At 42.6% G+C, this 14,594-nt stretch overlaps 3 protein-coding genes across 11 annotated transcripts in view; 1 reads left to right on the top strand and 2 right to left on the bottom strand.

Annotated features, from left to right (window-relative positions):
* The window catches only part of LOC139963048 (leucine-rich repeat serine/threonine-protein kinase 1-like), a 495,817-nt gene that overhangs the window by 414,923 nt on the left and 66,300 nt on the right, over positions 1–14,594 (top strand). The window lies entirely within an intron of this gene.
* Positions 1–14,594, bottom strand: part of LOC139963212 (phosphatidylinositol-binding clathrin assembly protein-like) — a 120,504-nt gene that overhangs the window by 69,323 nt on the left and 36,587 nt on the right. For all 9 annotated transcript variants that reach the window (XM_071963784.1, XM_071963789.1, XM_071963788.1 and 6 more), the window contains 4 exons: positions 12,939–12,978; positions 12,080–12,136; positions 10,223–10,334; positions 6,535–6,641 (listed from right to left, as the gene is read on the bottom strand). In XM_071963784.1, the coding sequence (XP_071819885.1) occupies positions 6,535–6,641; positions 10,223–10,334; positions 12,080–12,136; positions 12,939–12,978 (316 nt within the window). The remainder of the gene's footprint in view (positions 1–6,534; positions 6,642–10,222; positions 10,335–12,079; positions 12,137–12,938; positions 12,979–14,594) is intronic.
* LOC139963214 (uncharacterized) lies at positions 2,213–5,096 on the bottom strand. The gene is made up of 2 exons (XM_071963791.1): positions 4,822–5,096; positions 2,213–4,368 (listed from the first exon to the last, which is right to left on the bottom strand). The coding sequence occupies exon 2, from the start codon at positions 4,365–4,367 to the stop codon at positions 2,247–2,249; it is 2,121 nt and encodes a 706-aa protein (XP_071819892.1). The 5' UTR covers position 4,368; positions 4,822–5,096; the 3' UTR covers positions 2,213–2,246.

Consider the following 14,594-nt stretch of genomic DNA (forward strand, 5'->3'; position numbering starts at 1 on the left):
CGTCTGATCTGTGGGCGACGATTCGCCATGCCTTTGATGAGTTGTGCAATGTACGGGTTATTGCTCAGTGTGGAGCCATCTGGGAAGCCCTGGTGGATGGCAGCGATGGCCGACCTGTAATTCCTGATAGTGGAGACTTGTTTCCCTTCTCCGAAGAGTGAGAGGAGGAACTCGGCTATCTGTGTCACAGAGGCAGCAGGCAGCAGTATCTGTCTCGGTCGGCACCTTTGGTCGAACTTCCGCAGACGGGAATCGTAAGTCGCTGCGGTCGTTCCCCTTCTAGCGTCGGCTGCCATCGCGGCAGCTGCTTCTGAAAAGCCTCTCTGTCGTAGGGAAGACCGGACAGCCTCCAGGCAACTAATTGTAACCCCTTGATGTCTGGGTGGGAGAGAGTTCCCTGTCTCTGGGACAGTAGGTGGGGCTTGTCCGGTAGACTCACTGGGACGTCCATGAGGAGTTGGGGGATCTCGGCGAACCAGGGTCTGCGAGGCCAGAACGGGGCTATTAGTGTGAACCTGCCCTTGGAGTTCCGAATTTTCCTGAGGACTTGTCCGATCATACATAGCGGCGGGAAGATGTACGCATCCATGTGGTCCCAGGAGAGGGACATTGCGTCCGTGTGGTAGGCCAGGGGGTGGAATCGTCTGGAACAGAAGGTCTGGAGTTTGTTGTTCTTGTGTGTTGCAAACAGGTCTATCGTGGGCCTGCCGAAGATCGAAAAGATTCTGTCGCAAGTCTCCTGTTCCAGAGACCATTCGTTGGGGTCTATATGCCCCCTGGATAGGGCGTCCGCCATCACGTTGAGCTTGCCTGCGATGTGGAAAGCCCTTAGGATCGTGCCGGAGTCCTCGGCCGCTGTTATCACCTCCCACGCGAGTCGGCACAGTTTCTCTGAGCGGGTGCCCCCCTGCCGATTGATGTAGGCCACCACTGTCGTGTTGTCGGTGAAGATTGTGGTTATCGTTCCCTGTACGTGGTCGTTGAAAGCTTCCAGGGCTCTTTTGACCGCCATCATCTCCAGGATGTTGATGTGGAGAGATGTTTCTGTTTGGGACCACGTCCCCCATGCTGTGCGATTGCTCCAGTGAGCTCCCCATCCGGACAGTGACGCGTCCGTCGTTATCGATGTCATTGGTAGCTGTATCGCAAAGGGTACCCCTGAACTCCAGTTGTTTGGGTCGAGCCACCATCGAAAGTGTTGTGTGACCTCCTCTGACCTGTAGATGAGCGTTGTTTTGTCTGGGTCTGTAGGGTCTGCGGACCTCAGCAGGTGCAGTTGCAGAGGTCGCATGTGTAGCCTGCACAGTCTCACTATATCGACGAGGCTGGCCATGAGTCCCAGGGCCCGGAGCCATGTCCCCGTTGGTGACCCCCGGTGTGCCAAGATCTGTTGTGTGGTCGCCTTGACTGCCGCGACTCTTTCTTCTGAGGGTCGGGCTACCCCGGTGGTGAAGTCCAGTATGGCCCCGAGGAACTGGATCGTCTGGGAGGGTGATAGCCGTGATTTCTTCTGGTTCACGATCCAGCCCAGTTCTTGAAGGGTCTGGAGCGTTTTGTGGACGTTGTTGGTTGCTTCCGATAGACTGTTCCCTACTACCAACCAGTCGTCTAGATATACGTAGAGGGTGACCCCTCTTTTTCTGAGGTAGGCGACTACTGCTCCCGCGACTCTCGTGAAGGTTCTGGGAGCCGTGGCTAGGCCGAATGGGAGCGCCCGGAACTGGTAGTCTTGTTCTGCGTACCGGAACGCTAGGAATCGTCGGTGTTCTTTGTGTATCAAGATGTGCAGGTAGGCGTCCCGTAAGTCTACGGTCGCCGCCCACATGCCCTTTCTGAGTAGGGGTAATATTAAGTTTAAGGTCTCCATACGGAAGTGTTTTGGTCTGATGTGTTTTGTGTTCAGGGGTTTTAGGTTTAGGATGGGACGCCAGGTGCCGTCCCGTTTTTTGGTCAGAAAAAAGGAGGACCGGAAGAGTGGTCCCGTCTCTTCCGGAACTCTTGTAATTGCCTGCTTGGCCAGCAGGGCCAGAATTTCCCCTTCTAGGGCTAAGCGTTTGACGGGGTCCGTGGGTGTGAGTGTCTGCCTTCCTCCGCCCCCGAAAGGTGGGCTGGAGGAGAATTCTATTTTGTACCCGTGTTTGACTGTGTCCAACACCCACTTGTCCCCGCCAATAAATTCCCATTGCTGGGAGAAGTTTGTTAGTCTCCCCCCCACCGGCGGGATGGCCGCGGTGAGGTGGGCACCCCTAGGGCTGGGCGGCGAACGCTGGTCGATTGGAGGAGCGGTCACTGTCCCGTCTGGTCGACGTGGAGCCTCTGCCTCCTCTGGGGGCCCAGGGGCGGGTTGGACGGAAGGCTGCCCCCCGGCTTCGGCCTCTGAGAGCTCCTCTGCTCATAGATTTGGCGGGTGCTGCTCTCGTTCCCCTAGGTGCTCTGCTCTCCCTCGGGCGGAAGGGTCTGGTTCTCTGGGTAGGTGGGGGTCGGAATTCTGATTTGGCCAGAGTCTCCCTTCGGGCTACCTCTTCCTGGAGTTTCTTTTGGAAGCAGCCCGCAAAAAGGTCTTCCCCGAGGATTGGTAGTTCCAGCATTCTGTCCTTCGCCTCCGTCGAAGGCCAGTGGATGGCGGAGACGATGTTTTGTCTACGGGCCTTAACGGACCTGGTAGCGACCCTTGCAAATTGATCGTACGCGAGTCTGACGAGGGGGCCCAGCAGCAGGAGGAGCTGGCCCGCTTCGTCCCTGGATACTTGGCTGCTGTCCTCAGGGAGCTGTTGGTGGTGTCGCATAAGGACTTCGGCTGATAGCATTAGTACCGATGCGAACTTCATGCCCGAACGGGCTGCCATGTCCACCTCTACCAAAAGCTCTTCTAGCTTCCTCTGGTCCGGGGTCTTGAACACGTGTGTGGATGAGGCCCCTTGTTCGGCTTTTAATCTCTCCTTGGCCTCCTGGGGAATGGTTGGGCATCTGAATAGATCCTTCCATGCCTCGTCAGGTACCCTGACCGCTCTATCTGCCCTGGCCGGGAAGGCCGTCCACTTGGTCTTGTTGGCAATGGCCTCAAATCTGTCATAACAGGTTGCGTCTACTGGTATGGTAGTTTTGGGCTTATATGACGCTTCGCCGGTCGCCGTCAATTTTGATACCCGGCCCGCCTTCTGCGGTTGCGTCTCGGGTTCCTCGAACCCCAGGTGTCGTCTGAATATGTCTGCCGCCCGTGTTATTAGCTCCTGTGGGAGGGCTCCTCCTGTCACGGGTGCTTCCTCCGGTTCGTAATTGTGACCAAAGCTGTCCTCCATAGGATCGTAGTCGAGAGGATCTGGATCTATGGGCTCCCCTTCGTCCTCCAAGCCGGAAAGATTCACCGACGCTCTGCAATCCAGAGCGTCCGGGTCCGGGGCCGGTTGCGGGGCCATGGTCGATACGGGGCTGGTAGGGCCCGGTGCCACGTCGGCTACCGTGGACGTCCTTTGCTCCAGCAGGGGCCGTAGCAGGCCGGTGAGTTTGGAAAGCCAAGCTGGTTCCTCTTCCTGACGCCGTCTCGGGGACCGGCGCCTCCTCTTGGATCTTCTGTATCCATCGTCGGAAGAGTCCGAGGACTCGTCGGAGATTGGAGAGTATCTCTTCCTCTCTCTACGTCTTGGGGATCTTGTATGCGACCCCGATCTCTCCCTTCTGGGTCGGCGGGAGGACTCTCTCTCCCTACTTTCTCGGGCCGGGATCTCCGTCGGCACCCGCCTCTCCGGCTCCCTGTCCGGCTCCCTGGAACGGGGCCGGCTCCGTCTCCGCGTCCCCTCGGTTGCTCTCTCTTTAGGACCCGAGCCTCCCACGGCCGGGGGGCCGCGCTCTGTGGGTCTGTTTAGCTGCGGCCCGGACTGAGACGGAGTCTCCAGCCCGGCCGAGCTGTGCCTCTGCTTTGGAGGTCTTTTCCTGGCAGGAGCCTTGCCTTTGCTCCTGCCCTTCCCTCTGGCCGTAACTGATCCGGACGTAGCCGGGGCCGTTAGGGGAATTCTTTCTCTTTCTCTTTCCTCTCTCTCTACCTCTTTCTCTCCTTCGGCCCTCTCCTGGCCACTCTCCTCCACCTCTCTCTCTACTACTCCCTCCTCCTCTCTATCTCCCGTTATTCCTGGAGCCTCCGGCGCCCCGATTGCGCTCGGGATCGAGTCCAGCCTTCCCTGGAGCTTGCTACGTAAGCCCTCAAGCCACAGGTCGATGTCCTGCCACTGAGCTGGTGTAAACTTAATACACACCAGGCAGGGGTCTCGTCGAGTGCAGGATCTGCATTTTGGACAAAGGTCGTGTTCGTCCCAGGCTCTGCCTGGGCGAAACATAGAGCAGTTGATGCACTTCAATGGATTGCGTGACATGCTGAATAACCGGATTAAGGAAGATTACTTCTTAGTGATAAATGAACAACAATAGAAGCTTAACGTAAGAGGGGAGAACTAGGGAGGGAATTAGGCTTAGGTGGAGCGTAGCGTAACCTAGCAACGGTAAACAAGGTAACGCTACGGGGTGGCCTAACATGAAAATGCAAGCTGAAACAAAAATGAGAGAGCGAGAAATACATACGAAAAAGAGTGAATATATGTGAGCAATATGAATCCCCAAAAGGGGGACGAGAGAAACTAATTGGGGGGAAGAAAGCTAGTAAACAAGCTAAGAAAACACAAAAACAACAACACGCTATAGCGTGGGGAGGAATAGGGCGGGAACCTAGGCAGTTTCGCGGAACTGCTAACCCCGCCGCAAACCAACCCGAGGAGGAAACGCACTACGAAAACAGTCCCCAAAACCCTCCCTTTTTGATAAAAAGGATACTTATCGGTCAGGAAAGGACTGTCAAACTTCTAAAGATCCGAAGCTAAAAAACTTCCGGCGATCGTCGAAGAAAACCAAGACAATTTTCCAAGGAAACTATCCACAAGAAAAATATGCGTGTAGGCACTTGGAATGGTAGAATGAAAAAGGAGGAGGGACCGGAAGGGGGGTCCGGTCATAGAGGGCGCACAGTGTTATTTATTTACCAGGACTTTATAGGCACGGTAGAATGAGGTGCTAAGGTTGTGAGGAGACAGGTAAGCGAGGAGCGAAGTAAATTTAGTGGGATCTTCTGACTACTTCGCATCATGCAGCAATAATACTACTGCAGTTATGAGGATTTCTTCCTGTTCCTAGCTTATTGCAGTTTGGTTACATTTTACCGGACATGACAAGAATTACTTACAATGGGATAGCAATTTGATCAAAAGCTAGAAACCATCATATGTTATCTTACCAAGTGAATGTTAATGCATGGGTACGCAACAAATTTGATTTGAGCCCCCAACAGTGTTTCGGCCATACACTTTTCTTGTTTACGACTACTTTATCACATGCCCTAAAGTACGTGTGGAAAAATACTGTCCAACCCAGCTCTATCTCCCTACATATAGCATACGACAACCAAATTTCCAACCAAATTTTCTCTTTATATATATATCAACAACAATACTCAGGCGCGTAGCCAGGAATTTGCCAAGGGAGGGGTGAAACTGTAGATTCTGCATTGCAAACTATCTAAGCGTAGCGCCACCATGGTTGGCGCGAAGCGTACAAGAAAATTTTGGCTGTAAATGCCTCCCAGATCGCTGGAAATGGCACTTCCCAGGCCTTGTAAGTTGCATTTTAGCATTTTCTCTTTTGAAAATACTAACGATATCATAAAAACATTTAAAAATTTTTAAAAAAATATGCTCAAGGGGGGGCGGCTGCCCCCTTCGCCCCTCCTTGGCTACGCGCCTGACAATACTTCAAGAGATTTCCCCAGCTTTTGATGAATTCAGATCTTGGATAAGCTTCACAAACAATCTCTGACCATAATCACCATTTCGTATCACTCAGTTTGCAAGTTCGATTTTCCAACACTACTTAATCTATCAACAAAAGCTACAAAAAAGAATGCCTTTAGGCCTACTGAAAAACATCCCAGCTAGAAAACATCAATAACTGGTTATTCATGTCCATCCTGTTTCAACAAGAGGTCAAAAATTCACTGGTGAAAATTTGTGCCAAAATTTGCTCTTTTTTATCTGATTGGAAAAGGAGAGCATTTAAGGGCTTTAATGCTGAATTTTAAGCAGAATCTGGTCAACATGTGATAAGGACAACTATTGGTCACAAAGGAAGCAAAAAAAGGAACAGATTATTTAGATTTTGTTTAGTTCAGTCACAAACTTGCCGAGACCAGAAATTTCCACCAACTACATAATCAACAAATGGACCATATTGAGAAGAAAATAGTAACTGAACATCTATGACATATGATAATAGAAGGGGCATTTAACAGTATACCTCTGCAACTTTAACTATATAATCAACAAATGGACCATATTGAGAAGAAAATAGCAACTGAACATATGATAATAGAAGGGGCATTTAACAGTATACCTCTGCAACTTTAACTATATAATCAACAAATGGACCATATTGAGAAGAAAATAATAACTGAACATCTATGACATATGATAATAGAAGGGGCATTTAACAGTATACCTCTGCAACTTTCAGAAACTCTGCCACTTTCTCCATTTTGATCAAGAACTTCTTGTAGAGGTCCAGCGCTGCTTTGCATTCTTTCTTCGGCATATCAAAGAACTTGTCTGAAAAAAAGGAACAAGAAAATGGGTCCAATAAAGATGGGGGAATTTTTTTCTTCAAGATTCTGTTTTACATGAGCCAAAAATTCTTGAAATGACTCTCTAAAATTGAAATGTTTGTTTATGATGAATCAGACAATGATTAAAGGCAAACAAACAAAACTGTTTCTCCTTGTTCAAACAAAATTGTAAGAAATGCAAAAAAAAGTAGAAGAAATAGAAAGTGCTGCTATAAACCAATCAGGTCTGGATCGAAAGGAGAGAGAGCAATTTCAATACAATAGAGCATGGCCTACTACCATATCATGGTGGCTTCAATTATGACGCTTTTAAGACTTTGAATAGGCAAAGTTTACTCACTGTTTAAATTTTATTTCTAATATTTAATTGTCTAGCCTTTTCAAACATGTTACCAACATGCGCATCAAATTTTGTGTGTTTTGACAGACTTCTGGGTAGTTTCCATGGCAACAAGAAATGGTGCCATACCAGGATCTGTTATGATACAATCTACTTTGATTAAAAGAGTTGGAATGCGTCCGGGAATTGACTGAGATGATCTTAGATGAGTTAAAATATTATCCATTGTTTTAATGCAAACAGGAACAAGTTCATTCAATATGAAAGTTCCAGAAACAATTACATGGGGTTATTTCTTTCATTCTTTGCATTGGACACAAACATATAACATTCTAGCAGTATTAAGTCAGCTAACACAAAATCAGTCACTTTGATAGCGATGATTTGGACATAGCTTTGCAAATTTACATCATCATTCAAATTCACTTTTGTGATAAACACACATTGGAAGACTTTGCTAGCAAACTTCAAAATATATCGTTGCTAGGGATAAAAATTTCTGAAATTTCTGAAAGTGCATCATTATGGTGTCCCATCATCATTGTATTGTCCCTTGGCTGTACGATAGTTGTGAGTAGAAAAGGTAAGACAAGGTGGGTGGGAGCTACGTTAATATCATTGAAAACCATCTGAAATAACAGCTATGTACAACTCTAAAACATATCATGTCCTCGGCGGAGTGCTTTAATAATCACTTCTATAAATAGATTTGACAGAGACACAAGAATAATCTTTACCGCACTAAATCAACATACTCCTTCCCATCCGTCTGTTTCTGTACATCAACAGACATCTCTTTACATTCTGTAACAGAGCAATCATACCAGATCAATTCTGGAATGAAATTTTTTTTCATTTTCAAAATTTTTTCTTCATTTTCAAAATTTTTTCTTGTTTCCACCTTGATGGGTTTTCGAGGAGTAAAAAGAAAAATGATAGGATGTATGCCCTTTTTGCAAATAATGTCTTCTTTTAGGAATATTTAAAAATAGTTTGTTTCTACTGTCAGCATCAAAAGCAGTTTTCAATTATCCCCCTTTTTCAGTGAAAGGGATGGCAACTATCCCTGACATGACTCCAATATTGTGTATGCAGTTTAGTGTTCAAACTCATGAATATTGAAAATTTGATATTCAAAATATTATTAGGAATACTGATATTCCTAATATTATTTAGAGTACTGTCTTTCATCTACTTAATTTGATATTCCTGATATTCCTAAAATTATATTTACTGTTCTGCATGCATGAAAATGTGTTATTTTATGAATACAGTATATTGTCCAAGATAGTGACAAGGATACAAAAGAATATGAAAAATACAAATCGCTTCCAGAACAGACAAAGTTGTGTGGATGCTATTTATCGGAGGGAAGAAATATTTTCTAAATGTGGGAGAAAATGACACCTCTGTATAGTTATTAATTATCCAAGGAATACTAAGTCAAGCCAAGATTTATCCAAATATTCAGTTCAAATAGGATACAGACTTGTAATGTCACAATGATTACTTTCATTACATCTTTCATTCCACTGCAGTGTTTTTCCTTGTCATACTCATACTATGAGTCATAGCTGGGGCCTTGTACTTGAACTCACAGTGTAAGGTTTTATACATATATGCATGTGCTAAATGTTCCAATCTTGCAAATTTGGTACTCTAAGACGTAATTATGCATCTGCACTCAACCTTCTTGCTGTTTCATAGACAGTTCGATTGTAGACTTTCATTTTGTACTCACATATTCACATTGTGAGGTTATGTACAAAAACAAAAACTCATTAATGTTGCAAATTTTGTATTCTGGTAAACTCAACCTAACTTGTTTCATAGACAGAATGATTCCACAAGGCTTTCATCTTGTAGTCACAGACTCACATTGTGAGGTTATGTACAAAAAACAAAAACTTATTAATGTTGCAAATTTTGTATTCTGGTAAACTCAACCTAACTTGTTTCATAGACAGAATGATTCCACAAGGCCTTTCATCTTGTAGTCACAGACTCACATTGTGAGGTTATGTACAAAAAACAAAAACTTATTAATGTTGCAAATTTTGTATTCTGGTAAACTCAACCTAACTTGTTTCATAGACAGAATGATTCCACAAGGCCTTTCATCTTGTAGTCACATATTCACATTGTGAGGTTATGTACAAAAACAAAAACTCATTAATGTTGCAAATTTTGTATTCTGGTAAACTCAACCTAACTTGTTTCATAGACAGAATGATTCCACAAGGCTTTCATCTTGTAGTCACATATTCACATTGTGAGGTTATGTACAAAAACAAAAACTCATTAATGTTGCAAATTTTGTATTCTGGTAAACTCAACCTAACTTGTTTCATAGACAGAATGATTCCACAAGGCTTTCATCTTGTAGTCACAGACTCACATTGTAAGGTTATGTAAATTTACAAACACTCACTAATGTTGCAAATTTTGTATTCTCATACTCAAGCTAAATTGTTTCATAGACAGAATGATTCCACAAGGCTTTCATCTTGTACTCACAGACCCACATTGTAAGGTTATGTACAATTACAAACACTCATTAATGTTGAAAATTTTGTATTCTCATACTAGACCTACATTTCATAGACATAAAGATTGTGGGCTTTCATCTTGTACTCACAGATTCACATTGTGAGGTTATGTACATATATACAAATACTCATTTAATATTGCAAATTTCGTATTCTTGTACTCAACCTAAATTGTTTCATAGACAGAAGGATTCTGGGCTTTCATCTTGTACTCACAGATTCACATTGTGAGTTTATGTACATATACAAACGCTCATTAATATTGACAATTTTGTATTCTTGTACTCAAACCTAAATTGTTTCATAGACAGAAAGATTGTGGGCTTTCATCTTGTACTCACAGACTCACATTGTACCGTTATGTGTATATATACAAAGACTCATGTTGCATACTTTGTATATATTCTAACGACCAGCAATGCTTCTGTACTCAATCTAAGTTGTCTTATAGACACAAAGAGTCTTTCATCTACTTAACGAAATACCAGTAATCTTAAATGATTAACTTTACTGTAAGAAACTGCAACCTTATGATATAACAAATCAACCATCATTGCTTCATTCATCGACCAAAAAAACTCATCAAATGCCACTTACAAGCACGAATCGGATGTAATACCCTTGAGATGTGCATTTACTTAAAGGATACTTTACCTGCATAATATATATGCTTACCTAGTAAGTTAATAATGCCGTCGTTGTAACAAGCGAACAACCTGATGCAGTCTTTGAAGAGGAGTAGAAAAGCACTGTTGATTACACCGTTACTCAGTATCGTCGAGTTCACCTGTTGGATGGAAACCAGAAGACCAGACCGATATTAGTTATTGATCTTAATTTTAAAGTAATCTCCAAAATTCAGACAAATGCTTTGAATGTCAAGGCTTTACCACTCGAGATATTAAGTGGCTTAAAGCCAGTGGATTTTTGCCATTCCCCAATAGAAAGAATAAAATGCACTTTCCTGCCAGGAAGATGTTGAGAACGTAGTATTACACATGATCAGTGTAACAAATGTCAGTGCTCAAAAACATCTGTACCTAACATAAGCCCTGTATTATTTGCATGTTATCATCAAATACAAAAGTGGGCTGCTCCTTTTAACCTGGTAAGTAACTGAGGTGTGCTGGAATTTAGGAAAATGACAACAGGAACTTGAATTTATCTATTTTATTTTAATAGCAAGAGGCTAAAATGTTTTGAAATCCTTTGCCTGGATATTAACCCTCGTTATGAGAGAGTACAATGAATGTGCAGTGTGAGTGTATAATTTTAAATTCATGGAGGCTCGGTACTACTACTTCAATTACAGAATTACAAGAAATGGTGAATGGGGGAAAAAAATTTGATATAAAGGTATCAGCTAGAGATGGAAAGCTATAAATTTTATGCAGGATTACTGTAAATACATACATCTTTTACAGAAGCTTTCTTTCCAGTCGTCCTTGGTTTAATGTTTATACCATTTGATGCAATATCACACACGATACGATATTACAATATGTCTAGGCATAGCAATACTACCGATCAAATACATTTCATCAATTTCAAGCCCATTATTGTTCACTTCTAAAGTGTAAAATCTAGAAGGATGTCATACCTTTACTTCTTCAGTTGCTGTCTCCTTCCCACCTGTTCCTTCTAATTCCCCCAACCCCTCCTCCTCTTTCCCCTTCTCCCACCCACCTTTTCTGTTCTCATACCAATCTACTTTTTCAGGCATAGCAATACTACCGATCAAATACATTTCATCAATTTCAAGCACATTATTGTTCACTTCTAAAGTGTAAAATCTAGAAGGATGTCATACCTTTACTTCTTCAGTTGCTGTCTCCTTCCCACCTGTTCCTTCCAATTCCCCCAACCCCTCCTCCTCTTTCCCCTTCTCCCACCCACCTTTTCTGTTCTCATCCCAATCTACTTTGTCAGCAGTCCTGTAATAATGTTTTATTTCATTTAATATTCTGTAGGTTTGGAAAAGATTATTGATCAAACTCAGCTACTTTATGACCTGGAGGGGGCATATAGCCATGGCTTACACCAAGAGGCTTGCTTACACCAAGACTGGATTTATTAATTCACCACGGATATTTCTCTTGAGCAGACAGTGGTTATTGCGACATACCAGATTAACAGTGCTTCGAGGTGAGTAACAAAAGCGTGTCACTGATATCTACGGCAAGTAACAAGATTGTACGCTTGCCGATACATTCCGGAGATTGTAGGAATACACCACCTGATAATTTAAGTTGACAGTATTTTCTCGGTAATTCCATGTCTCTCTTGGTGATTGACCCCAAATTACTGTAAATAGATTTTTGGGTTGAAAGTTAAGTTTTTGATGCTCTTTGAAGCTAATCTTCCTTCACTATGTAGATGGTTAACTTCACTGTTCCTGATGCATTTCTTCAAACAATGTTTGGAAAAGTTAAGAAAACCAATTTTGCACTCTACAATATGCCTGTGAAAGAATGTTATGAAAGAATTTCCGAAAGCAACATTAATTTATGACAATAAAAACGTTGAACTTACTTCAAAGTCTAACAGGGAATCCAGATGAGTCTGAAGGCTTGGCAAAGCTTTAAGAAGCTGTAATAGAAAAGAATGTAAATAAACATTTATGTTTATTGATTCTAAATTATAAATCTATACCAACACCAACTCAACCATTTCCAGCATCCATGCCAATAGAACCACATATAAGAGCACCATCACCTCCAACAGCAAAACCATCATACCAAAGCATCCTTCCGACAGCATTAGTAACCACTATTCCCCACCAGCAGTAGAACCATCATCAACACATCATATACAAACAAAATAACCTCCAACTTAAGCTACATATCATGATGCACCACTTATCTGAAAAGCACCACTTATCCCACAAGCACCACTTATCCGACAAGCACCACTGATAACATAGTCTCTATCAGCATCACCCCCACAGCCATCAGCATACCAGCAACATGGAATCCACTAACATCCCACACCCGTACCACACCCCCATCAACATAAGTACCACCACTGCTATCGGCAGCAATGTCTCCAACAACATTACCTTCACTACTATAGAAGCATTTCTTAAAGCAACACCAACCAATACACACCACTAATAGCATATCCTCCAGTAGTACTAGCACCTTTCTTAAGAGCACCACAAGGACAAGCCCAATCTCCTTTAACCCTTCTACAACATATTAAGGACTACCAAATTACACATTGGTACAGTAACAAATATTAGACTGACAACTTCAGAAAACTTTTAAATTTGAAGAGCTATCCCAAAAAAAAACACCAAAAAAACAATTGGTTGTTTTTTTATCCAAAGTCTTATACCAAATTTAAAAACTTTGGTTGCTTTACAGTATTTCCAGCGTGAACACAGTCATACCTTTTCTGTACTCATTGTTCGCACGACTCCTTCCTCCTTCCTGAAAATGAAAGAAAGGAAAAGTTTGACATTTTGATTTTCAGATGGAGAAGTCAATGCGAGCCCAATAGGAAATAAGGAATTACACATTAGACCAGAAATACAGCCATTTGTTGAAACCCTAATAATGAGGAAGTCCACTCACTGGGTGAAGAAGACCTTACAGTAATTGGTCATACCACCAATTGCTCAGCCAATTGTTTTACTTTTTAAACTTCCTTTAACCCAAAATACTTTCATACTGTATATAATGTATTAGTAACATTTTTCACAAAAAAAACAACAAATAAATAATTACCTGAATGAGATGATTTAATCCCATTATATTTCACTCTCTCATCAATATTTCTTTCCTAATTACCTACACCTCCCCTTCACAGCAACGAATCCCACTCCCACTGAATCACTTTCTGAACACCCACTGGGTACCATACCACCCACCCACCCTCCTCTTCCCCCCCCCTCATCTCCCTCCCAATTTTCAAAAAGAAAATACCATCCTCATTCTTCAGCTCAATGATATTTTAAGCTATTGAATACCAACAAATAACACCAAAGTATCAGTGCTAGTTTGAGTAGTACCACTTAAGTACATGTATAAATACATAAACTAATCTCTGGATAAAAATCACCTTCTGCACTCCATTCAAATTAGGATTAAATCCTGTACAAATACAAACATGAACTCTGAACGTTAACTTGGCTATACCACACACAGTATCTTGAGTTAAATCTTGATCAGGCATTTAGTTTATGCTCCGTTAGTATTGTAAATTAGTACTTGTCAGAAACTGTTAGGTACTTTAAAGGTCTACAGGCACCTACAAACAACATTGCCCTAATCACTCTAATAGGCATTAAAATCATGAAAAATATTAACTGCAACTCCCAACAAAATCCATCAAAGATTGATCATTTTACAAGTCTTTTCTTAAATCTCATTTGATTTATGAATGATGTAAAGCCGGGAGTGACTGCCTGATTTTCTGTTATAATATATTCCTTTGTATTTACAGCCTTTGTTTGAAGGACTCTGAACATTTTATTACCTGCTTTGAAAAGAGGAACATCACTTTATTCAAATGCTATGTAGGCTTGTAATTAGGGTTAACTTATTTAGGGCTAAAATAAGAAATTTTGATGAGGGCAACACTCCACGTCACAGTTTGTATGTATTTAATGAGGTTCCCTGGATTTATCAAAACTTCAAATGTGCACATCTTGGAAACAAAAAGAGCTTTACAAAACGTTCAACAGATTTTGCACCCAGTTGGGATAATTTTTTCTGTACTGTAGTGTCATGTCCAGCTTCAGAGCACTCGTATGGTCAATATGAGCACTATGAATATGTTTCTATCAGATCAAGGTTAGGAACTGTTTGTACTGTCAATATGAGTGCTTTGAGAGCATGATATTGGTGTACAGTTTAGAGAGGTACTAGCATTAGGAAATTGGTTCAACTGGCTGGATTTCGAATGGGAACATCACACACAATAAATGAACTGAATATGGGGCAAACTAGATGTTTGTAGTACTTTAACTAGCTTAAAATCTAGCAAGCCGATATTGTTGTTTTTGTTTGTATGTTTAATTATCCCCATTAAGCCTGCTAAGAAG

Source organism: Apostichopus japonicus, chromosome 21 (genome assembly GCF_037975245.1).
Source record: "Apostichopus japonicus isolate 1M-3 chromosome 21, ASM3797524v1, whole genome shotgun sequence".
NCBI lineage: Eukaryota > Metazoa > Echinodermata > Holothuroidea > Aspidochirotida > Stichopodidae > Apostichopus > Apostichopus japonicus.